The sequence below is a fragment of the Eretmochelys imbricata genome, chromosome 3, assembly GCF_965152235.1.
Source record: "Eretmochelys imbricata isolate rEreImb1 chromosome 3, rEreImb1.hap1, whole genome shotgun sequence".
Lineage (NCBI taxonomy): Eukaryota > Metazoa > Chordata > Testudines > Cheloniidae > Eretmochelys > Eretmochelys imbricata.
Genome location: NC_135574.1, coordinates 137,959,077 through 137,986,126, shown reverse-complemented (window position 1 = coordinate 137,986,126; position 27,050 = coordinate 137,959,077). Strand labels below are relative to the sequence as shown.

At 42.6% G+C, this 27,050-nt stretch overlaps 1 protein-coding gene across 1 annotated transcript in view; it reads left to right on the top strand.

The window, feature by feature from the left end:
* GREM2 (gremlin 2, DAN family BMP antagonist) overlaps positions 1-26,841 on the top strand; it is a 47,366-nt gene extending 20,525 nt beyond the window's left edge. The window contains exon 2 of the mRNA XM_077811863.1: positions 26,334-26,841. Coding sequence (XP_077667989.1) covers positions 26,335-26,841 — 507 coding nt within the window. The 5' untranslated portion in view covers position 26,334. The remainder of the gene's footprint in view (positions 1-26,333) is intronic.
* Positions 26,842-27,050: the final 209 nt, after the last annotated feature.

Genomic DNA, 27,050 nt, shown 5'->3' with positions numbered 1-27,050 from the left:
GGAAGCTGTATGATCTATGTGTGAGATGACAGAGTGAGACATCCAATAGCGTTTACAGTGAAGGGAGATTGGAATGATCAGGGTAAAGAACGGGGAGAAACCAGATCATAGAATATCAGGGTTGGAAGGGACCTCAGGAGGTCATCTAGTCCAACCCCCTGTTCAAAGCAGGACCAATCCCCAATTAAATCATCCCAGCCAGGGCTTTGTCAAGCCTGACTTTAAAAACTTCTAGGGAAGGAGATTCTACCACCTCCCTAGGTAACGCATTGCAATGTTTTACCACCCTCCTAGTGAAAAAGTTTTTCCTAATATCCAACCTAAACCTCCCCCACTGCAACTTGAGACCATTACTCCTTGTCTTGTCCTCTTCTACCACTGAGAATAGTCTAGAACCATCCTCTCTGGAACCACCTCTCAGGTAGTTGAAAGCAGCTATCAAATCCCCCCACATTCTTCTCTTCTGCAGACTAAACAATCCCAGTTCCCTCAGCCTCTCCTCATAAGTCATGTGTTCCAGACCCCTAATCATTTTTGTTGCCCTTCGCTGGACTCTTTCCAATTTATCCACATCCTTCTTGTAGTGTGGGGCCCAAAGCTGGACACAATACTCCAGATGAGGCCTCACCAATGCCAAATAGAGGGGGAAGATCACGTCCCTCGATCTGCTCGCTATGCCCCTACTTATACATCCCAAAATGCCATTGGCCTTCTTGGCAACAAGGGCACGCTGCTGACTCATATCCAGCTTCTCGTCCACTGTCACCCCTAGGTTCTTTTCTGCGGAACTGCTGCCTAGCCATTCGGTCCCTAGTCTGTAGCGGTGCATTGGGTTCTTCTGTCCTAAGTGCAGGACCCTGCACTTATCCTTATTGAACCTCATCAGATTTCTTTTGGCCCAATCCTCCAATTTGTCTAGGTCCCTCTGTATCCTATCCCTACTCTCCAGCGTATCTACCACTCCTCCTAGTTTAGTATCATCCACAAATTTGCTGAGAGTGCAATCCACACCATCCTCCAGATAATTTATGAAGATATTGAACAAAACCGGCCCCAGGACCGACCCCTGGGGCACTCCACTTGACACCGGCTGCCAACTAGACATGGAGCCATTGATCACTACCTGTTGAGCCCGACAATCTAGCCAACTTTCTACCCACCTTATAGTGCATTCATCCAGCCCATACTTCTTTAAGTTGCTGACAAGAATACTGTGGGAGACCGTGTCAAAAGCTTTGCTAAAGTCAAGAAACAATACATCCACTGCTTTCCCTTCATCCACAGAACCAGTAATCTCATTGTAGAAGGCGATTAGACTAGTCAGGCATGACCTTCCCTTGGTGAATTCATGCTGACTGTTCCTGATCGCTTTCCTCTCATGTAAGTGCTTCAGGATTGATTCTTTGAGGACCTGCTCCATGATTTTTCCGGGGACTGAGGTGAGGCTGACTGACCTGTAGTTCCCAGGATCCTCCTCCTTCCCTTTTTTAAAGATTGGCACTACATTAGCCTTTTTCCAGTCATCTGGGACTTCCCCCATTCGCCACGAGTTTTCAAAGATAATGGCCAATGGCTCTGCAATCACAGCTGCCAATTCCTTTAGCACTCTCGGATTGAACTCGTCCGGCCCCATGGACTTGTGCACGTCCAGCTTTTCTAAATAGTCCCTAACCACCTCTTTCTCCACAGAGGGCTGGCTATCTACTCCCCATGTTGTGATGCCCAGCGCAGCAGTCTGGGAGCTGACCTTGTTCGTGAAGACAGAGGCAAAAAAAGCATTGAGTACATTAGCTTTTTCCACATCCTCTGTCACTAGGTTGCCTCCCTCATTCATTAAGGGCCCACACTTTCCTTGGCTTTCTTCTTGTTGCCAACATACCTGAAGAAACCCTTCTTGTTACTCTTGACATTTCTTGCTAGCTGCAGCTCCAGGTGCGATTTGGCCCTCCTGATTTCATTCCTACATGCCCGAGCAATATTTTTATACTCTTCCTTGGTCATATGTCCAACCTTCCACTTCTTGTAAGCTTCTTTTTTATGTTTTAAGATCCGCTAGGATTTCACCATTAAGCCAAGCTGGTCACCTGCCATATTTACTATTCTTTCGACACATCGGGGTGGTTTGTCCCTGTAACCTCAACAGGGATTCCTTGAAATACAGCCAGCTCTCCTGGACTCCTTTCCCCTTCATGTTAGTCCCCCAGGGGATCCTACCCATCCGTTCCCTGAGGGAGTCGAAGTCTGCTTTCCTGAAGTCCAGGGTCTGTATTCTGCTGCTTACCTTTCTTCCCTGTGTCAGGATCCTGAACTCAACCAACTCATGGTCACTGCCTCCCAGATTCCCATCCACTTTTGCTTCCCCCACTAATTCTTCCCGGTTTGTGAGCAGCAGGTCAAGAAAAGCTCCCCCCCTAGTTGGCTCCTCTAGCACTTGCACCAGGAAATTGTCCCCTACGTTTTCCAAAAACTTCCTGGATTGTCTATGCACCGCTGTATTGCTCTCCCAGCAGATATCAGGAAAATTAAAGTCACCCATGAGAACCAGGGCGTGCAATCTAGTAGCTTCTGGGAGTTGCCGGAAGAAAGCCTCATCCCTCTGGTCCGGTAGTCTATAGCAGACTCCCACCACTACATCACTCTTGTTGCTCACCCTTCTAAACTTAATCCAGAGACACTCAGGTTTTTCTGCAGTTTCGTACTGGAGCTCTGAGCAGTCATACTGCTCCCTTACATACAGTGCTACTCCCCCACCTTTTCTGCCCTGACTGTCCTTCCTGAACAGTTTATAACCATCCATGACAGTACTCCAGTCATGTGAGTTATCCCACCAAGTCTCTATTATTCCAATCACGTCATAATTCCTTGACATCACCAGGACCTCCAGTTCTCCCTGCTTGTTTCCAAGGCTTTGTGCATTTGTATATATGGTCCTTTCTGTAAGATGCAGAACACCCTCATCTTCCATTGACTAGATGGTGTTATAGGTGGGTTGCCAATGGATTGACCAGGAGTCTCTCTTGATCTCCAGCCTTGATCTCCCTGTGGCTATTGGAAGCAATCCGGGAGATTTTAATAGGCTGCTAAAAGTCCGGTTGGCCGCACAGCGGGGCTAAGGCAGGCTCCCTACTTGCCCTGGCTCCACGTGGCTCCCAGAAGCGGCTGGCATGTCCTGGTTCCTAGGCACAGGGGTGGCCAGGGGGTCTCCACATGCTGCCCCCACCCTGAGTGCCAATTCTACAGCTCCCATTGGCTGGGAACCATGGCCAATGGGAGGTGCGGGGGAGGTGCCTGCAAGCAGGAACAGGGCATGGAGCTGCCTGAGTCTAGGAGCTGCAGGGATGTGGTGGTGGTGGCTTCCAGGAGCAGCCTGAGGTAAGCACCGCCCAACTGGAGCCTGCACCCAGAACCTCCCTCCTGCACCGTAACCTCCCTGCCCCAGCCCTGAGCCCGCACCCCAGACCCCCTCCAAACCCGTGCCCCAGGCTCAGCCTGGAGCCCCTCCCACACTCCAAACCCCTCATCCCCACCCCCCTAGCCCAGACCCAGCACCTCGTGCCAAGGCCAAGTGAGGGTGTGGGGGGGAGGAGAATGTCGTGAGCGGGGGCATGGCCTTGGGGAAGGGGCAGGGCACGGGTGTTTAGGTTTGTGCGATTAGACCATTGCCAACCCCTATGTTATAACTTACTGAGCAGTAGTCTGCAGTCCCTCACCAGGATCCCTTGGTCCCACACCTCCACCACATCATCAGAAAATAACTCTTGCATACAACAAAGAGGTGGGTGTAACTGAATTTCTTCTCAAGTGCTTAAAACCTCATCCGTAACATTGCATTAACCAACCTTTGTGCAGTTCATCCTTAAAAAAACAGAACAAAACAAAACAAAAAAACAAAACACCACCCCATAGGAGACAAAATAACAGATGCGGTTTGATACAAAAACACATGCATATTACTCATGCTCCCTTTTGTCTGTAGAGGTCACCCATTCAAGTCCTGAGTAGGTCTAACTAATTGTAGCTTATGGAAAGACGACCAACTGAGCCAATTGATTGTAGGTTGGTAATAGCTAGTTCTTGTATGCACAGATTCTGCCTGAAGTGATATGATAGGAGCATGAACTATACCCAAATGACCCACATAACTGCAAATCCTGGGCCACCAAGCAAGACAACAGCATATGCAAAGGTACTAGTACTATCCAAGGCTTCTATCACATTCTGCCCATGTTCAGCAGATTCAGGCTGTCTACACTTAAAACGCTACAGAGGCACAGCTGCAGCTGCTGTACCAGGGTAGTCCTATAGTGACGGGGGGGAGGGTCTCCCATTGGCATAGGTAATCCACCTCGCCAAGAGGTGGTGGTGAGGTTCATGGAAGAATTGTTCCATTAACCTCGTACTGTGTATGCCGGGGGCTAGGTTGGCTTTTCTGTGTCTCTCAGGGATGTGAAAAATCATAGCTCTGCCGACATAGCTTTTCAGTGTAGACCAGCCCTGAGCAATCGGCTTCTTGTTTAATCCCTTTTAGATGAGTTTGTTTCAGTTAGTTATGAAGCCTCTCCAGAAGTGCATAGATGGCCAAGACTAAGATGCAGATATGAGGAATATAGTCAGGGGTGAAAGTAATAAAGTTTTACTGGTCCAGGCCCGGCTCTGGGCCCACGGAAGGGGGGCTGTGGATCAGCCTCCCCCAGCCAGCCCATCCGTGCTGCCTGGCCTGCAGCACCCAGGGCTCCGGCAGCAATTTAAAAAGGCCTCTGGCTCCGGCCGCTGCTGCAGTAGCAGTGACGGCAGCCAGGAACCCCAGGCCCTTTTTAAATTGCTGGCCCCAGGGCAGTTGCCCCTTTTGGGCCCCCCAACCTCCCCGGTCGGCGGCCCTACCAGCAGGGCCGCCGGGGTGGCAGGGGGCGGGGGATGCACTTTTAAGGAGGGTCCTTTGCCGCAGCAGCCCTTTAATGTTGCTGCCCTTTTTGCCCTCCCACCCCCCATCAGGGCAAAAGGGGCAGTGATGTTAAAGTGCTGCTGTGGGAGCACTTTAACGTCAGCTGGGTACGGGCTGGTATGGGGTGGTACCCGTACCGGCCCACATCGGCTCGCTTTCTCCGAATATAGTTAAATAAAGTTGGATTGAAGGCTTGCTTTATTTGGTATCTTAAAATTGGTGTGTATATGAATCTAGCATATAAAGTGCCTAAATACCTTTCAGGATCTGGGCCAAACTCCCAGTGAAATCTATGGGAGTTGAGCACCTAAATTCCTTTGAGGATCTGGGGCTGTCTCTCTTGCTGAAATGTTATGTCCATTGCTACCAGCTTTCTGAAATTATACCTATGTCTGTTTTTGCCTAATCCAAAATCTAGTTTACAATAACCAAAATGACTAGGAAAGAAATATGATTGAATAATTTGTAACAAGATTAAGAAAATTTAGCCTATTTTTCTTCTGGAATATCAGTGAGCAGATCATGTTTTCTTCCAGTTTATTGTTGTTTAAAATTATTCACTGACAAAAAATTCACTGGTTTTTGCTCTGTTTTGATCACCATACATTCTCTGTGAGCACTGGCTATTCAGATTGTGTTGGTTACTTATAACAGACTGGTCATGTATTTCAAATGGTATTTTTTGTCTTCCCTACTTTAATGTGTGTGAGATATTCAAGTGTGTATGGTATAAATTGATGACCTAGATTCATTGACTTCAAGGGAGCTATGCAGATATACCCTAAGGGTGAATTTCTGGTCCCACTGAAGTCAAGGAAGTTCTCCCTTTTACTTCAGTGGGGTGAGGATTCAGTGATTACACTACATGTCTGCAATATGGCTGATCCATGAGCAGTGCCCGCTTAAATGGCACACTTGTAAAGCTAGTCACTGTGTGATGGTTCCTTTATTTTGTGCTGAGGATCTAGCCCTTAAGTATTTTCATACGAAACTTTAATGCTTGCTTTCAGAGATATTCATGTCGGTAAACTTAAAATGCTCAAATGTTTGCCGAAAACAGACACAGAAGAGGCAAGGGGCATGGCTGAAGTGGATTCATTAAATATCCAAGGGAATATTTGCAGAACTCTCTGTGCTGCATCCGCTCAGTGCTACCAAAAGTGACATACACACCAAGTGGTTCTGTAGATAGTAGTTAGCAATGCTTATTTGTGCATGGGCTGCACAGCTGCTTCTTAGTCTACAACCACTGAAACCCACCTAGTATATTTATGACTTCAGGATCATGCCCTGCCATCTGAAACATTACTTTTATTTGTGTCCTACAGAATCCTCCCCTGTCTAATGTTTTTGTAATGACAGTGGTGTATCAACAATGATTAATTATTATATTTAGAATCTGGACACTTATTCAGCAGATTTAGTTCCCTTTTTTATTTAAAATGATCACTTAAATTATACAAACAAAAAACATGCTTCCCTTAGGTTTAGCAGTTGCTTATATCTCCTCTCAAAATGTTACGAAAGAGCATTTTTCAGTGGTATTAGAAGTTGTAATTGCGTAGATCAGAATGGTGCATAGCATGCAAAAACACATCAAAATTGCACTCCATGTAACTAGGCTATTGATAAAAGGCTAGCTCTTTGCATGGTGTAAATCAGCAGAGTATGGAGCTACAGTGACTTACACCAGCTATGGATCTGGCCCAAAGACTCTTATTAATAAGTGTTTTATTCAATCCCTGTTACTATCAGGGATTTAGCACTGAGCCAAATTAGGAGAAAGTCCAAAACATAACATCAGTTCAGCCCTTTTGTTTTTCAAATTGAAGTATAATTCCAAATGAGATTCTCAGTGCTTTGCTTATTTCTGGGGGACAGAGAATTTGTTTACTTTTGCTCTTTAATCAGATACATTTTCACAAAAAATAATGCTGTGTTATTGCGAGAGAAAATGATTAGCATTGTGATTACACTGTTAGTAAACTGTGCCACATACCAAAGACTTGCTAATCTGCCCACAGCTGTTACAGGTAGAGAGGGATTTAGGTGTTTGCCAGCATGAGGACAACATGACCATTTTTTGTTTATGCAATTTTTTGGCTGTCTGCTTCCAAACTCAGCGCAAATAATCATTTCGAGCTAGATCTGGGGTTTGGATCAGGCCTGTATACAATATACACTATTGCAATATGTGGCAGAGTCATTAGTGACTTTGATTTAGAAGTGTATACTAAATAGCAGCATGTGTTGCTTTTGGCTTCTTTACATCTAATCTATAGTTGGCTGTTTAGGTTACACTTATAGCCCACCCCCCCCCTTTTTTTTTTAATACTAGTTTATACTGCAGCTTTTATTTAATTCCTGCTTCAGCCCTTGGTAGCTTATGTCATAATTAAGGCATCGCCATCTAGGATGACAAACCCTAAAATTTAACTTAATCTAAAAAATGTATTTCCTTGGTCCTGATAAACGTTGCACTTTCCAGCCCAAGAACTGCAGCATTGCTAGTATTTGTGGTATAAAGCTCCATCTACCATCCAATGTATGTTGGTGGTGATTTCTGTTTTCTTTCTGCTGACAATCTGTTTTTGCTGACATTTAAGATCAAAACACATTCGTTTATTGGTTCCAGAACTTTAAATATAGTAGCCTTGGTTTTGAAGTGCTGTTGACCCTGGGTCTGATTCTCCGTTACACTAAGGACCTGGTATGCATCTCTGGCACTGTAAATAGCCCTATAGTGGGTGAAAGCAGGTCTCGTAGAATACCCTCTTCATTGGAGACCTCACTGGCTGGCATGGACTTGGTATAATTGTTCTAATACTGGTCCTGTGCCCAACTTCTGAAAGAAGAGATGGACTGGGAGTGTGACAGATCATAACTGGATCACACGCACTATACTAAGACTATGCTCTACTTCCATTGGCTCATTGGAGACCTGGAGCTGCCCTAACTTCCAGAGAAGGGGGTTGGGCAGGCTTCTGCATGGCCCTAGAATACAGAGAATATAAAGGAAGCTAAAAGCCATCTTGCATTCCACACCACCATTATTCCTGTCTCTTTTCTCAAGAACAGGAAAGGAGTAACTGAGACTCAGGCCTGATGTTTACAATATTGGGGGAATATTTTACAAATTCAACCTGAAAAAACCACATGTAAGATGCTCCAAAGTAGTCAATCAGCTTTACTGATGTCCTGTTCACTCCTCTTGATATATAAGGATCCCTCCAAAATTTCTTAGCTGACGTTTGATTTTTAACTTCCATACGAGCCGACACTGCCTTTCTGTTCCACCTGTTCCATTTAGCAATTGGCATGCTCTGGACTGTTATGTTTCTATTTCTGTACTCTCTTAAAACAGAGTGAGACTCATTTGCTCAGAACAACACAGTGGGTAGCCTCAAAGAAATTATTCTAGCGATATTGTACAATCTGCATTAACTATTTATGCAGCATCTACTTTTCCTTCTTCTTGAGATCAATCCTGAAAGGTCCCTTTAGAACTGTATCCACCGTCGCTCCCAAGTCACTCTCCTACTCAGCACTATGTAGAAAATGACTTTGTAAGGTACATAGAGAGATTTTAGAAAACGAGTAAAATTTCCTATTCTTTATAAATAGTATTCTTCCTTCCCCTGATCCTTCCAGCCCTCTCCAGCAAGTAACTATTAACAAAATGTCTGTTACAAATAGTTTCCTACAAAAACCTTAGAAATCCCAAGGCATTCTCCAGAATCCTGTCTCCTGGTGTCTTTCCCACAGAGGAACATTAAACAAATGGGGAGCATTATGCCTTCAGTGAAAGAAATCAACACAAAGGTAGCCTAACAGGAATTGAGGTTTTGTTTCCTGACAGCCCCTCTTAGTTTAGACATCATAACTCTTGTGAGCTCAGAATGACCAGGCTGCAATGTGTTAATCAAAGAGCTGGCTTTGAGATGTGTGTTAGGGACTCCCCAGCAAGCATATTGAGTCGCTACAGAAAGCATAATGAGCTCTCGCTATGGGAACTGACAAGAAGCAATAAACTTTACTGCAAGGGGCAAGAAAGGAGGAAGGTAGAGAATTGAGCAGAAAATATACATACAATATGGATACTTGGGGACAGAAGGGCCTCACTGATGCTGATTTGCACCAACTGAAGTCAGTGGAGCTCCACCAATTTTACTAGCCTGAAATCTGCCCCTTTATGTATTTCATATATTAAAAGGGTTGGTTTCTTCTTTTGCATTTCATATTTAAAAGGACTGCTCCACAAAACATACATTTGAATATGTCACAATTATAGGATGAACAAGATTCTGACTTTGCATTGGTGTAATACTGATGTAAGCCCATTCCTGGTCTCGGTTACGTCACTATAAATGATGGATGTGTAAATCTGGTACAAGTGAGATAAGAATTGGACCCATTGGCTCTAGTGGAGTTTCTCCTGATTCACATCGGTGTGAGATAGTCAGATCTTTAACAATGTAGGCCTCTTTCCTAAGTCCAAGGAGTTTGGGTACTAGGTGTTGGTTCAGAACCATCTGAACCAAGTTTTTAATAATGGCAGTAGTTTTTCTGAAAGTCCTTTTGGGAATTGCATGCTTGTGACTGGTGAGCAAGAGGGAGGATTTGCCAGGCTAGATACTAGGATAACAATCACTATAGAAATCCATCTATAATAACAGTTTTTTGTGTTTTTTTAATTTTCAGAGGAATAAAAGAGAAAAACACATTACTGCTAATAACAAAGTAACCTTCTCAAAGAAGAACAATTGTCACTTGGGGCAATTGCCAAATAGTATCAAATCGGAGTTGATAGATAACTTCCCCAATTAAATTGTATTAAATTAGAATTGCAACTCATCCAACCCTGATACATTTTCTAGCTGTTAGCCGGGAGTGCATGTTGCCTGGTGACTTGTTGTATGCCTGCTGGCCTAGGGTGTGTTATGTCTCCTTCTAGTGTGTGGTACCCATAATAAGCTTTTAGGCCCCCAATTCAGCAAAGCATTTAAGCATGTGTCAAATCAGGGCCCTAATTACTAGTGTTGTTCCTTTTGCTCAAGTGGTAGGAGTGGGGAACTATGGCACAAGACACAAACATCAGTCTTTTCTGGTGACCATGGATGGTGTTTTTATGTATATGCAACCATAATTCATTACACAATGCTACCCTACGTGTGACTTTGGTCCCCCCCTCCTTGAGTTCAGCCACTCAGTCAGGTTGTTTAATGATGAGGGGCGTGTGTAATCATATCACCCTCTGTTGGCTAGTCTCCATTAGTAGAAGAGCCTGCTGCTTACTGAAGGCTATAGGAGTTACACCTTTAGATCAGGTAGTCGGGGCTTGTGCTTTTGATGTTGAAGGTCCCAGGTTAGACCACTAGTGACCTTGGTGGCTATGTAGATTGTTACACTTCCACAAGTCTGCTGTTGGAGTAGTGTTATAACACTTCCTCTCTATTAGGAATAGCAAATCATGTACTTGCACATCTTGACCTACTGCATGAGGGGAAAATCCAATAACCAGGATGGGTGAACAGATTTTTTTCTGGCTCCGCACACTGTCAAACATAGGAAAGTTGCACAAGTATTTCCATTCAAAGGGGAACATTTTTCAACTACTTATAACTTTGAGTCTTATAGGCACATTCTAGTAGAATTGTTCTCAGTACATGAAGGGTTTTTCTTTTTTTCTTTTTAAAAGTTGAACAAAACTGGTTTTGCCATTATCTAGAAAGAAGAGAATGAAAAAAATACTTTGTTCCCAGGCCTCCTCAGATTTCACCACACTACCTTTTGGAGCGGGGAGGGACACCAAAAAGATCTATGTGCTTCATGGAAATGTATGTAAGATTGTCTCTGCAATTCACCAGTTGCATGGGATATGCAGCTCTGGATCTGCATAAACATGTATTCTATGGATTGACCCCCAGACCACCTAAGTGTGGCCCATCACAACCCTAAAGCTGGACTGTGGGGCAACCTAATTGAGGGAGTACCTGGAAGAAGTCTAGGTTCTGTATCGATACTTGAACATATTGAACAGTGCAGAACATTCTAATGCTATCTAGCAAATAGTTGCCCATGATGAAATTTCTTTGCTAATTTTCTTTCAAGGGGAAAAAACCCTAAGAAATTCCATACAGAAATCCAGAAAGTTGCAAAGTGAGAAACTCAACAGTCAGAAAATGAATTAAGGTTATATAGGTTATGACTTTGAAGGTCAGACTGGGTGATCATCCTGATCCTTCTGGACTTAAAAATCTATTAATCCTAACTCTTCCCTCTTTTGTACATGCATTACAATTTAGGGCCAGGTTTTCAACAGATCTCAGCATATTTGGTGCTGAGCTCTTCTGAAATTCTAGCCATAAGTGGGAACTACTGGGTGCTCAGGACTTCTAAAAATCTGGTCCTTATATTGCTGTCTAAATGGAAGCTGAGCTCTCCTGAGTATGTGGCAGTTGGCATCTTATTACATGGTGATACACTATTTCTCCTGTTATACAATGTAAGATAATATTCAACCTTAATTATTATGTTTTTGATAGAATATACAACTATAACAGAGATTATCTTGGCATTTAGAACTGAAGGCTGTACATCTTTTTCCTTTATATGTTGTAAAAAGCAAAGGTGTGATTCAGTCAACACTGTCTCTTTTTTTTTTAAGCAAACTCTTTCATTTACGTTAATCTGATCTGCCATGAAATTTGTGAGCTTGGTGATGACATTGACATGCATGAGAGACATCTTGCAGCATGTACAGTTATAACTGACCATTTGCAATTGACTTGACTAGACAGTGAAAGAAGAGTGAAGTCTAATCTCTCATTATTTGAGGTCATAACTTCGAATGGGTGAAAAACAGAAATCCGTCCAGCAGCATCAAGTTATTCCATGCTGAGTTGCTCAGGTGTGAGAGACGGGGGTTCTTCTATATTTTATTGTTTTCACTGAGATTGTTTGTTTGACAGTAAATGTTAGATATCAAGTTGTCTACAATATGTGAACGAGTGGTTTACAGTGCACAAGTGACTTGTCTGACTTAATCAGTTGTATGTGAGGTAACAGTTTCAAAGAATCTATATAAATTATTTAATCTTTCAATGTACTTGTTAATTTAAATATTAGCCTCACATTTACATAATTTATACAATAATAGCAGTGCTATGTAAATAGCATGTGTTCTTCAACAGTGGTTTAGGAAATATCCACCCAGCCAACCTATATCATGTTAACAAAGTGTGTAAACTAAAGAATTAGATGAGGCCAGCACTAGATCACACATACTATTCACTGCAGTCTTGTGGTATGATAGCTGTAGCCATTGGCACAGTCCCTGCAGCATGAAGTAGCATGAGAACAGTGCTAGACCTTGCCATGTAAAAAACTTAACCACAGAGCAAGGACTGATGAATGAATTCATTTTGGTTAATTTCCTACTTCACATTAACAAATAAGTGAAACAGTTACTCAGAAGTGACTGAGTTTCTGTGTTTTTAAATACTGTCTGCAATGAGAAAAATATGAGAGAGATGTTCGAACAAATAGGAAGGAAGGAATGACTCTTTTTTTTTTTTTTTTTTTTTTTAAACATGTAAAATATTTTTTGGAAAATCTGTACGTGTTGTACCTAATCTATGAACCTGAATCTAGCTAGCTATGCTATATTTTAGTGTGTGTGTGTGTGTGTGTGTGTGTAAATAATTAAAAGGTCCAGGGTGGGATATTACAAAATAAAAGCACTGACTCCATCACAATCATAAACTTCCATTCTTTCAACCACAAACTTCATATACTAGTCTTGAGATCTAGTGTGAAGTAGAGTTATATCAAAGGATCAAATCAATGATTTAAGCTCTTAGTCCCCCTAGAAAAGTCATGGTATTTCAGAGGTACAGTATATTCCTATCAATCTCTCAATAGCCAGGAAAAAGATACCATGAACCGTGCTTTTAACATAATTCAAACATGGGGAAATTTAAGAACAAGATGGGATAATATAAGAGCTGCATATATGCTGACATACTCACTTGCAAGCTTTACAGTGAACAGCCCCTCTCAGTGTACCCCAAAGCAATGGCAGTACTTGATTGAGGAATATTTTCTTCTTGGGTGGGGGGGGGGGGGAACAGTATTTCTTAAATTTCAAATTATCACCAATTCAGAGTTTCCCTCCTTATTAGCTCTCTGAGTCAAATTCTTGTCCCACTAAACTCAATGACAAAATTGGCTTTGATTGGACCAGGCTTTGGCCCTGCGCGTTTTAATGTGGCGTTCATGAGTAGTGCTGGCTTGACAATTTGGGAGGCCAGTGGACAGTTTATCCAAAGAACAGGTTCAGTATAGATAGCAGCATTGTGAACTCTCCCAGACTGCTTCACCAATACAGTACTCTCAATACCAGTACAGTACTCTCAAACCTGCCCCAGGAGGACCATTTCCAAAGGCTAAGGGGATGGCTGAGCCATTTACCCATTCAGTTTTTGGCCGCTGTGCTTGGGTTTCCAAGAAGGATGCCAATTGTCTTGGTGATCTCTCTATTTTACGAATGTATAGAGTTCCCATTATTGTAATATCTGAGGACCTCACAACCTTTAATGTATATGTCGTCACAACACCTCCGTGAGATTGGGAAGTGCTATTATCCTTATTTTATCAACAGGGAACTGTGGCACTGAGAAGCTTGAGCCTAGATTTCTAAAGGTATGTAGGCTATGCTCCGCTCAGTGTTGCAACACCTAAGTTTAATTTTCAAAAGGGGTTTAGGAACCCAAGAGCCTAAGTCTCATTGTAAGACAGTGGGACTTAGTCTCCTAAATCAGAGAAGTGTTCCAGCACTGAGCAGAGCACCACCTACATACCAGACCCAAAGTCACACCGGAAGTATGTGACTGACTTGAACACAGCTCTCTCCAGTTCCAAACTATTATCCTAAACACTGGATCATCCTTCCTTTCTGTGCACTGTGAGCATTCACCTTCTGAAAATACCAAGTGCAGTCACACGGCTAGCAAAAAAGAACATTTTTAAAAAATATTCTGACCAGCTGTATTAATTTAGAAATCAGTTTATTGATTCAGTACTTTCCTAACCCTGTCTCTAGTCCACTTGCCTTTCGTATTGTGGTCTGCGATGGGTGGAGCATTCTGCTTAACTCATTATTGCCTAGCTGTGTTAAACAAACTGTGGTTTGTTTGTGTTTTTGTTTGTTTTTTTTTTAAAGGCCAAGAGTCTTTCCCTATAATTATATAAATATATGTACAGTGCACAGAAATGAAACTTACTAAATCCTTGTACGCATTGGATATTTATCATCATGTATCAAGGATTTGATTTGAGAAAAAATGAAAGAATCTATTCCCTCCCTCAGTATTGCTTTTAAAGAGCAAATCTGTCTCACCCCAGGAAGTTGGAGCTCTTTAATTTAAGGTGTGGGCTAGGGGAATCCTATCTCTAGCTCATCTTCTAATAAATGCAGTTTTCTTTTTAGTGTCTACAGCTCCAGCCAATGTCAGGGGGTGAGTTACATCAGGGAAGCTTCACTCTATTGCTTTTTTTCCCCTTCAGTATACCCCAGCTCCTTAAGTGCAGAAAGGAGTGTTTAAATAAAGATGTGTGTGTTTGGGGGACAGTAATCTTCTCACATGGCCTCTCTGGACTGACCTTGCCCACCTGTGTTGTTAGACCCCAGACTGAGCTTGTGTGTCCTACCAACAACCAGACACTTTATATGTGTATAAATAACCAGCCTTAACTTCACCACAGAAATGGATTTCTTCCTCTAGAAGGTCTGTGCTAAGAGCAAGAGCTGAGGATCAGAACACGGAGGTGGGAAAGAGGACAAACGAATAAGGGTGTTTTTCTTCCCCCATCTTCAGAACAGGAAGGTGGGGGATGAAAAAGCTTGCCAGTTTGATTCTGCAGGACTCTTAGAGGATAATATCACCAGGTTGTATACAGGCTCTCATTCAAGGTCCTTTCTGAAGGACGTGTCCTTTTCCTGTGGTCAAGTGTAAACGTTAAGACCTGAATGCAAATGGTAACACCACACTGGGGAGATATCTGTTACCTTCTTGTGGCCTAACTACCTAGAAGTGTCAACTGGAACTCTAGGTGCAGCATTGCAGCTGTAGACAGTGGTATAGATCTGGAGCTCAATCACCTTTTGAACGCTTACAACTGGGTGTAGTGATAACTCCTATGAACAGTAATATTCAGGGAGGCTACTTGTGGTAGTTTTCATTTATAAAGTGAGCAAAGGGCTGGGCTGGCTACCCCAAGACAGCTCATCCAAACCTGGCTTCTGAACTTGGCCCATACATGGATTTGCGGGGAGAGAGCACCTCAGAACTTTTGAGATCACCAGTGCCACCAATGAACCTGGATGGACTCCAAAGGAGGCTATTTTCAGTTAGCCATATTGGGAAGGACACACATGCATTCAAATGGTCATTGAGATGTGCCATTAAAGTGGAGCAGGGAATTGTGGACCTGGCTCCCCAACAGGGTTAAAAGCGGCCTCAGTCTTCCTAATCAAATTAATGGGAAAACTTGAGAAGCAGATTGGAGAGAGAAGCAAGGGGAGACCTCTTTTACACTTAAAAGCTCTGACTCTGGAGCCAACTGCTTTTTTTCCTGGTCCCTTGATGCACATTTAAGGCCCGACTTTCAGCTGTGCATTCATTTCTTTTGGAGGCACAGGTACCTCACGCTCCTGAAAATCAGGGCCTCTTTTGCTTGTGAAGGGTGCTGGATTGACACTCTTGGGGACCCCAGTCCAGTCCCTCTTATCCACAGAACTGATATACCACAGGTAGCAACTTCTCGAACTAACCAATGTAAAGGATAACCTCCTGGAGAAACCACCTTCATTGGTGAGATGGTAATTTATTCTCCATACTTATTCAGTATGCAGTACCAGTTGTGGTGATGTGACTGTTTATCCACTAGAAACTGAAGCAAGGTCACTAACTGTAGGCCTTTGTGACCCCTCATATAGTGTCACTGCTCACGAGTGAATACAAATTACTTTAAACCAGTGGTCTAGAAATAATTCCTATTTTTTTCCCCCTTTCAATTGTAGATAACCTCTTTATGTACTACAAACAATTGACTGTTTCCTTCTTACTATCCCAGCACCTGCCCCAAACTAGTGGTGCTGAGCCATTTTTGGTCCCACCTGTTTGCATTCGGAAACAGGTTTGGCTTATAGGGTGGCACATTTTTTATAATTGTATCAACTGAGCTCTGAAGAGTAACTTTCCAAAACTCCTGAGCTTTTTTCTCTCTCCTTTGCAGCTTAAGAACTTTCATCTCAGATCATCATAGAGCGGCAGGCCCAGTACACCTTCATAGTCTGCAAAGCCCCAGATGTTGTTGTCTGACTCTTTCTTTTTTTTTTTTTTTTTTTTTTTTGTTGTAGAATAAAATGAAGGGTTCCGTTTGTTGGACAGACTGCCCCTTATGCTCCCCGGTGAGCCTTGCTCTCTTTCTTTCTCTTCCTCCTCTTGTGCACAAGCATTCAGTCTAGTATTCACCTGTCATGGATGAAACATGTTAACTAGCTAGCCGTGTAATCAGATTATTGAGAGCTGGCTTGGCCAGGTCAGTTGGATGCCTCAATACACTTAGACCAAACCAAGTGCTGGCATGAAGTGGAGTCTCGATATCTTTGGTCTCACATACTGTAGCATAAGGCTTCTCAAGAGTGATCAGATCTATCATCTTTCTATTTCTGATTCTGTTTCTTAAGCACGGCCAGCAGGATGCATGTACTGGACAGACAAGGAGATGCAGAATTTACCATTTTACAGTGGGGTTGTAAATGAACATGGGCTAACTTCTGCCCTCTACAGAGAATACACTTTTTCCTCTCCAGAGTTAAATCTGCCTCTGTCCACTTGCCATATGGCAGTGGGCCCAGAAAACAGACCTTTGAATATGTTGATGGATTCTTTACCCAATTGTCTGTTACCTAGCCAAGGGAGAGTTCCAAAGGACTGTCCCTGACGGACAACTCAGTTTCCAAACTCTTCTCGGTGAGGGTTGAGATGCAGCATAAAATTCCTGAAATAAGGCAACTAAGGACAGGGGCGCGGTCTCCTTCCAGGCAGTATGTTCTATGGGATTAAGCATTGTATTGGGACACAGGGTTGCTTGATTTCTAGTCCTGACTCTGTCACAAGATTTACTAGGCCAATGGCAAATCACATATTCTGTAAAGTGAGGCCGATAAAACAAACTTGAGATTGTTGTGAGCTTTAGTTAATGCTTGTGCGGCACTCTGAAGATTGCACTTACATAGCTGTTTACAAGTGATTACTACAAAGAACTCTGCCTGTAGTATTGATGGTAGAGAGTAAACTGCTCAGTAACTTTCCCTGAAATACCTTGCAAATACCAGTGCTATCTGATTTGATTATGTTTTCTGACATTACTGTTGGCTCTGGTCCTGCAAGAGCAGAGAAGTCTTGATCAAGTGGCTTATTCAAGGACAAATGTTTTAGCTGAGTCTCCCCCAGATTCCAGGCGAGTGAGTTTTTTTTTTTTTTTTCCTCCTCCTCGTTTGGCAGGAAAAGGAAGGCTAATGATGCTCCTTTAAATGAAATGAAATTTGTTGCATTAGGTTAGTCTAGACAAAGGAAATCAAACTAATTAGCAGAAAGACTGTAATGACAGGTCTTCCTACACTGCACATTTAAAGTACCTCATCCAGGCTCCTGTGGTTTGGTATGTATTCAGAAGGATAGCTCCGGTCTTCCTTCCCACAAAAGATGAGAAATAGAATAATACTGGGCTTCAGTTAGAGACATAACCATAATTCAATACTAGGCAGAGGTCTGGGGGCCAGGAAGGCTGCCATGCCAAGCTAATGTCATAAAACACATAATCCCAGTTTCTGCATGGCAACTGATCCCCCGTGATTGAATTTCAACTCAATAAGGGGCCCAGCTTATAAACTATTAAAATACAGAAAGAACAAATATTTACATTCTTAAGAAAACAAGAGAGGGTGAATCACAGAACAGAGCATTAATCAAAGCCACAATGCCCTAGGTGTGGGACAGCCGATTGTTGCCATCAGTGTGAACTGGGGGAAAACGAAGTTAGTTTCCAGTATTTGGGATGAGGGATGGGCTGTAGTACAGCCCCTTTTAAAACACCTCGCTAGACAATCATCACTTTGTTACCGACCCATCTTGGTAGTAAAAATGAATAAACTGCAGTTTCAAACTTTCTGTAAGCTTCAAGTCCTTTCACCAGGTCCACTGTAAAACTAGAGTGTGCATTTTCTGGCATTTCAAATAGTCTTGGACAGAAGTAATATTTGTACTTAGGTATATAATTACATTTTAATCTATATTTGGACATCCTATATAGCCGTGCATAATCTGTTCAGGACATGGCTCAAGCACCAAATGTTATGATCTACATCTGTTTTTGTATAATTGAAAAACATGACAGGAGAAAAAATGACTTTAAAGATATTAATATACGGATAGACTAAGTCACTCAGACTTCTTTAGAAGCCATACAAAGTAACTCTCAAACAAAATTTGGGTTTTTCACTCATGTAAAGAAGGAAGATAACTATTAAATTCCAACTCCAGAGTCTTTATCCTACATAGCAAGGAAAAGTTGTTAAGTAATATACCTGCTTAGAGTGTGTACATTAATATGTTAGGACTACTATATAAAATATTTGTAGTCAGTCACTCACAAGCTTTTGCAGGATGCAAATAGGATCCAAAAGTTCATCCAACCGGCAAGATACAATCACGCTTGCTAGCCATACTACCCAAGCTTATTTCTGCTGTGGTATCCTTGCACAATGATACTGCAACAGCATCAAAGGTTTATATATACTTTAAATAACTCTGCCTCGTAGTCTGAAAAAGAAAACTGTCTGCCTCACTCCTAAGAGGTACCAGATACTTCAACAATGGATGTCAATATAGGAATCTAGATAGCATATAATCTTTAATACACCTTTAATTATAAACCTTTAATATGGGTTTATATAGATTCTCATTCTGAGGTGCTGGGGCTGCTAAACACCCATAAGATAAAAGGTATGGATTTTCTAGCTCTTGTTATGCCAGAAGCTCAATCACTATAGATTTCAAGATTGTGCTGTACCAAGAAACTGCAAGAGGGAGGTAATGCATGGCTAGAGTAAAAGCCTTACAATTTTAAGTTTGACTTATAACTTTTTTAGTATGGTAACTTGTCATTTTGCTTTGAATAAAATGTTGAGGTTACATCATGTGCAACAATCCCATATATTTACAGTAGGGGATTCCTAGAGCATTGCAAACATTCAGGTGGTGGTTTAGTTATGTTAGTTGTTTGGTCATGTTATCAAAATGGGTGGTGATAGACGCCTGAAAAAAAGCCTCCCCTGGTGAGCTGAAACTCAAAGTGCAAACGCTTCAAAATAAAATAAACTTATCAAAGACACCCTTAAGCAGAGTCTTAAGCAGAACCTAGGGGTTACAGTGGACGAGAAGCTGGATATGAGTCAGCAGTGTGCTCTTGTTGCCAAGAAGGCCAATGGCATTTTGGGCTATATAAGCAGGGACATAGCCAGCAGATCGAGGGACGTGATCGTTCCCCTCTATTCGACATTGGTGAGGCCTCATCTGGAGTACTGTGTCCAGTTTTGGGCCCCACGCTACAAGAAGGATGTGGGTAAATTGGAGAGAGTCCAGCGAAGGGCAACAAAAATGATTAGGGGTCTGGAACACATGACTTATGAGGAGAGGCTGAGGGAACTGGGATTGTTTAGTCTGCGGAAGAGAAGAATGAGGGGGGATTTGATAGCTGTTTTCAACTACCTGAAAGGGGGGTCCAAAGAGGATGGATCTAGACTGTTCTCAGTGGTAGCAGATGACAGAACAAGGAGTAATGGGGGAGGTTTAGGTTGGATATTAGGAAAATCTTTTTCACTAGGAGGGTGGTGAAACACTGGAATGCATTATCTAGGGAGGTGGTGGAATCTCCTTCCTTAGAAGTTTTTAAGGTCAGGCTTGACAAAGCCCTGGCTGGGATGATTTAATTGGGGATTGGTCCTGCTTGGAGCAGAGGGTTGGACTAGATGACCTCCTGAGGTCCCTTTCCACCATTTCATAGAATATCAGGGTTGGAACGGTCTTCTAGCATAAAGGCCAGTGCCATTGCAACAAGATGGATACAGTACAGTGCTCGGATGACTTCATGCTGCTACTATGAAATAACAGCAGCACAGAAGTCTCCAAAGGAGAACTTAACTTGAGAAGGTAGCACTGGATCCTTTCTTCATACAAAGGTCCCTGACTGGGCATCTTTAGTTCAACTAATCTCCAAAATCAAATGGAACTAATAAAAAAAAAAAAGAAGAAAGTAGCGTTTTGTCTCCATGGCAAAGAATAGGAATTCTTTGCTTCACACACCTATTTTGAGTGCTAGAACTTGGCATGTTATTTCCAGATTTATTTTCTGTCTCTTCTTTAACAGAAGTACTACCTCATCTTAAATACTGAGGAAAGATTAACGGCTAAAGGTCTGAATATATAAATAACATGCATATATATTAAAATACATATGGCTATTTCATATAACTTCTCTCCTCATTCTAGCCCTAAAGCAAAACAAAGGTTGAAAAGTAAACCTCTCCATAATAGAGATCCCAAAATTTTAAAGTTGAATGGCTGACCTTAATTATGGCCCCATGTGCATATCCCTTTCGAGTTCTAGATATGAAGGCTAGAAGGGATCATCGAGTCAGACCACTTGCATAACACAGGCATGGTATGCATTAAAAGGATTAAAAACTTGTCAACTGATAGGTGTCAAATTATAATTGTAAACATGGAATCATCAACAAGTTGGTGTGTTTCCAGTGGGAGTCCTGCAGGGATTTGTTCTTATCCATATGCTAGTTAACATTTTTATCAGTGATCTGCAAGAAAATGTAAAATTGTCACTGATAAATTTTGCAGATGACACACAAATTAGGGGATGGTAAATAATGAAAAGGGCAGGTCACTGATTCAGAGTGATCTGGATTGCTTGGTAACCTGGGCACAAGCAGACAATGTGCATTTTAATATTGCTAAATATAAATGTATAAAACTAGGAACAAAGAATGCAGGCCATGCTTACAAAATGGGGGACTCTATACTGGGACACAGTGACTGAAAAATATTTGGGGATTGTGGTAGAACTCATGTTCAACTAATTATCTAGGTGTGATGCTGTGGCCAAAAGATCTAATGCAATTTTGGGATGCATAAACAGGAGAATCTCAAGTAGGAATAGAGGGTTTTTTCTTAACCTCTATATTTGGTACTGGGGTGACTGCTGCTGGAATACTGTGTCCAGTTCTGATGTCCACAATTCAAGAAAAATGTTGATAAATTGAAGAGGGTTCAGGTATGTATTTATAGAATAGACATTTATCATATCTCCTCTTCGATAAGCTAAACAGATCAGTCTTTTTTAGTGTTTCACTGTGAAAAGGTTTTCCAGAATCATTCTTGTGCCTCTTTGGTGAACCCTTTCAAGTTTTTCAACCGCCTTTTTGAAGTGCAGACACCAGAACTGGCCCCAGTATTCCATTATGCCCACACACAGGTAATTACACCTCTCTCTTTCTGTTTGTTGTTACCATTCCTATACATCCAAGGATTGAATTTGTCCTCTTAGCTGTGTTATCGCAGTTTAAACGTGGCTTCTTAAGATTACAGAACATAATTAGAGCTGAGCTGGAACAGGACTTTCTGTTCCCCAAAATATGCTGAAGATTTTGACTTTTTTTTTCCATTCAATAGTCAGTTTTGGGGAAAAAATATCTAAGGTGTTTGTGGAAGAGTTCCATGCCTACTCAGCTAGTAGACAGAGAGCCAGGCAGCCTGCCCACTCCCCTTCCAGGAAACGAGGAGCTGGCAAGGTTGGAAAACCACTGCCTGGGGAGCTGGGTCTTACCAGGTGAGCTGCTGAGGAGCAAGCAGGGGGAGCTGACAGGAAACTAGACATCTTTCCAATGAAATTTTGAAATCAATATGTTCCCACGTTGCTATTGCCAAATCAGTGTGTTCTGCCAGGAGAACATTCCATTGGAACATTTCTGACCAGCTCTAATTATAATATGTAAGCTGGAAGTTCCTAGATGGCTACATGTATTGTACTTGACTCACTACAGAGCTAAGTTGAATACTTCAATAAGTTACAAATAAATTAACCTTAATTATCAACTAACCTTTACAAGGGTCTGGAAGATCCAGTGCCAAGGGACCAGGAAGCCTACAGAGAGACAGATGAGCATAAATGGGTGACCTCTTGGTAAAAACAGTTATTGACTGCAATGGCTAGAATTTCACTGAATCTGAGTTTCTGTTAATAGCATTGTTCACGTCTTACAAATATATACAAGCTTAAATGCTTGTTCTCCTGGCAAGCTGCCACTGTAGCCCTCTAACAATAGAATGGGAGGGGTCTGGTGATGTCCCACCCTGTTAGAAGGTGTTGGAATGCCGCAAGTCGCGGCTACTTAGGCCATGCCTGCATTAGCACTCTTGTCAGGATAACTTTCACTCAGGGTGTTTTTAAAAAAAAAAAACAAAAAAACCCCCAACCAAACAAAAAACAAACCAAAAAAACCCCACATCCCTGAGCGACATAAGTGACACGTTGATGTGGACAGCGCTGTGCTGGTGTGAGAGCTGCTCCCGCTGACGTCGTTGTTGCCTCTCCCGGAGGTGGTTTTTGTGACGTCAGTGGGAGAGCTGTCTCCTGTCGGCATACAGCGTCTTCATCAGACATGCCGCAGTGGCACAGCTGCAGCGCTGCTTGTGTAGACAAGCCCTTCGTTCCTGCTAACTCACTGGAGTAGATACGGCTTATTAAACTTCTCTCTCCCTCCTCACCACAGATTCAAGAGGTTGGGGATTGGTCCTGCTTTGAACAGAGGATTGGACTAGACGGCGACCTCCTGAGGTCCCTTCCAACCCTGACGTTCTATGACTAGCCTTCTACCAAAGGGAGCTAGATCTTAGGAGATAGTCCTTACGCCAGGACTCTTGTGGGCGCTGATGGTAGCAGCCAACCTTGGGGGAGAACTCATTATGATTATATTTTTCTAAGTGATGTTTAACCTCTAATCAGTAAGTGTGACTTCTGGCAGCAGGGTAGGGCCTCCCCCCACACGTTATACCGTCAGACCTCATCTGACTTGGTGTTATTCCTGCAGTAGTTGCTCCTTAACGGCTGCAAAATGCCATGGCAATGAATAGCAAAGCAGGAGCCTGACTTTATGAGCTGTGTTTCCTGGTTTAAAGTCAGGAGGCTTTTTTATTTTAAAGGCAAATCACTAGAAGTCAAAACTTTGTCTTTCCACAGCTCACTTTTTTGTAGGGCATGTGATAGAGGCCTGATGGCTTGTTAGAAGGCAGGGCTTATTTTTCACGGGAATATTATGACTCCATAGATCATTGTAGCTATAAACATTTTTTTTAATCTCATGATTTATGTATGTTTCCATGAGTTTTTAAGAACCCAAAGTTGATCTAGTGTCCGCTATCTCACAGTTCCAAATTCAACACATGCAGTAGAAATGCAGCTGAACCAAAGACATCGGGCGCAATTCTTTTCTGCACCGAGACGCACGTGGCAATGGGTGGGGCCAGGGAACAAGTTACACCTCCTTGTTTGTCAAGGTGCCCTAGCTCCAGCTCTTATGTAAGTTACAGCATTGTAGGGGCTTCTGCTTTCACTTATAACAGCTGGCTATGGTCCTTAAGCAGCTTTATGCCCTCTGAGAATTGTCCTAGGGAAGCTTACCTCTGCTCTACTTTTATACTGCAGGTAAGAATGGTGTGAAGATGGGCTCCACTGCCTTTATGCTAATTGAGATTTTTCCCCTTTGCTGGAGGAATGCTCACCTGGCCAGTTGTGGCCAGATTAAATCCCCTTTGTGAATCTTGGGTGGAACGGAATTGGGTCTGAGGCTCTGGCCCATTATTGCCAGCTGCCTATATTCAGTGGACCCAGCCTATTCAGAAACAAAATCAACTTAACATTCACCATGTTACTTTTGCACCTATAGAGTAGGCTTCTCCAAAATGCTGCTGTGCTTTCATTGAGGTTTCTTTTCTTTTTTGTGGTGGTTACCTGGAATATATAGTGCATGGAATGTTTCTGTCACCAGGTTGTATGTACCTTTTTGTTTTCTTGAATACAGTTTGTGCTGCTTACAGTGCCTGGGTTTAAGAGGGAGTGATTTGCAGGTTAGCACGGCTCTGAAGAGGCACCCATGTGGTTAGAAATGTGGTGATCTAAAAGGATGCACAACACTTGGACCTCCTAGTTTAGGACAGAGCAATAGGGTAAGTGGAGTGGCTCTGTCTGTCTGACATGAAGTTGTAATTGTTTGTGGGGCTTTGTATGTGTCATGAGCCATGTGGAGAATGCATGTTCATAAACAACATGGGGATAGATTATTTCACCCATTACTGGAGTGCGGCTACAAGTGCACAATAATGTGAGATCAGTTTGAGGAAGTGTGGGATACCTATATCAAACTGAAACTAAATGTGGGACTGTAGCTATCTGATTAGGTTTTGGCTTGGATACCAGGGTTGACATCCAGTGGTCTTGGTGGTGAATCTGCAGAGAACCTTTTCCAAGAGTTTTATCCAGTCTTCATCTGAGTATTAATGTGCTGAATGTTAAGCATGCTGAAAATAGGCCATTTATTTAAAGCACCAAAGAGATCAATGGACACTTAGTACCTTTGCAAGCCAGTTTGTTTATTTGCTAATTTAGGGGGGTGTGGGTAGGTGTGTACGTGTCTCTACCAACTCCAAAGCCCAGCATCTCCTTATACCATACTGGATCATTTCAGTACTAAATCAGAGGAAACTGTCACTTACCACAATACTAATCTACTCTTGTGTCTCTATTGCCGTACATTTTCTTGTTCCTATTTCCTCAGAAATACTTTTGAGGGTGTTGTGAAGGTTTAGGCCTAACGTGTCAAAGGGAATTCTGTACAGGTGGCCTAACTTCCTCCTACAGAGAGTGATGACCTTCAGGAACATAAGACTTGCCAGACTGGATCAGATGACTGGTTCATGAAATCCAGTGGCCTGTCTCTAACAGTGGCCAGTTCCAGATGCAGGAAACTGTAATGGACAATTATGGAATAATCTGCTAACTGGGAAAATTTCTTAATGTCTCAGTTAGTGACTGGCTTATTCTTTGTAAAAAAAAGTCTTATCCATATATGTGTGCTTCTCTTTTAATCATACTAAATTATTCACCTAAAGGACCTTGTAGCAATGAGTCCAACAGATTAACAATGTATTGTACTTGTATATTTCCTTGTAATAGTTGTGCATTTGTTGTCTTTCAATTTTGTGGCCGCTTAGAGCCACTCGGGAATATATAAGTTCACTCTGACAGCAAAATACATAAAACCCCAGAAACTTCAGAAGAAATGTGAAGGAGATTATTCTGGTAGACACCGCTTGATAGCTGACTGTATTATGATTTGGAACTAGACTAGAATTGGAACCCCAAAGCTTGAAACAGGATTATATACTGTGAAGTCGCATTTTACTTTATTTCTTTCCCATCTGACTGGGGTTGCACAGATAGGCTTTCAGGAGATTGGCAGACCTTATTTGACCTGTGAAACTTAGCCAACTGGTCTCCCAGTTGTTCCTGGTGGGGAGAAGTTAGTTCAGGTCTAGCTTCTGTTAACTGATGGTTTGCGCAGTTTACCCATAAGGTGGCAAAATGATCAATTTATCAATGAGAAAATGGTAGTTAGAAGGTTTGGAAGAAGTAGTGAATTCTTACTGTAGGTGAGTCTTGGCCAGGCTGTGTCTCCCAGTGGCCAGAAACCCATCCTGCTGGCATACTTGGTGACCATTGAGCGCTAAAAACTAGCCGTTCTGCTAGGGAACTAAACAGATTTTAAATCTTAATATCCCAGCTCCATTAATAAACTATGTAGACTTAAATACAATGGAAATAAATCTGTATATTGGGCTCAATACAGGAGTAACTGGATACAATTCTGTGGCCTGTGTTAAGCAGGAGGTCAGACTAGATAATCTACTGGTCCCTTCATTTCTTCATTGCCATGACCTGTGTCCAACACTTGATGATTTTAGACATGATGGCAGGGATTTCTTCAACGGGGCAGAAGAAACAGACTTAAGTTATGGCAAATAGAAAACATTTCCTTTCTCCTAAAGTGAATGAAGAGTATAATAGCCATATCTACAATTCTTAGTGAACACTGTCTAGCTGCTGCTGTGATGGGAAAATATCTGTGCTGATAAAATAAAGGCAAATTGTGCTGAAGTGTTATGTCTTCTAACCGTCACTTATATTATTCTTGCAGGATGCTCTGGAAACTTGCCTTATCTGTTTTTCTGGTGGCGGCCTTGGTTAAAGTAACAGATACCAGGAAAAACCGACCTGCAGGAGCAATTCCATCTCCCTACAAAGATAGCACAAGCAACAACTCGGAGAGGAGGCAGCATCTGAACAAAGAAGTACTGGCCTCCAGCCAGGAGGCCCTGGTGGTCACTGAGAGGAAGTACCTTAAAAGTGACTGGTGCAAAACCCAACCCCTGCGGCAGACTGTCAGCGAGGAGGGCTGCATAAGCCGCACCATCATCAACCGTTTCTGCTATGGCCAGTGCAACTCCTTCTACATCCCCCGGCATGTGAAAAAGGATGAGGAATCCTTCCAGTCCTGTGCTTTCTGCAAGCCTCAGAAAGTCACCTCCTTCACTGTGGAGCTGGAGTGCCCTGAGCTGGATCCACCTTTCAGACTCAAGAAAATCCAGAAAGTCAAGCAGTGCAGGTGTATGTCTGTGAACCTCAGCAACTCTGACAAACAGTGAAAGCAAGTATCTGGCTACTGCTTGGCATCACCCCATCGGATTTGCTGCTGCCTCTCCTCTTCCCTGAGCAGACTCATTGTCTGGTTTTCTTTCTTCAGGATGCATCTCTCTAGCAGGGAAGGCTCACTTGTCATTTGCCTACTGGAAATAAAGCTTGGCCTGGGCTATGTTAGGCACCTTGCCATAAAACCTCAGCATATTTCCGATCT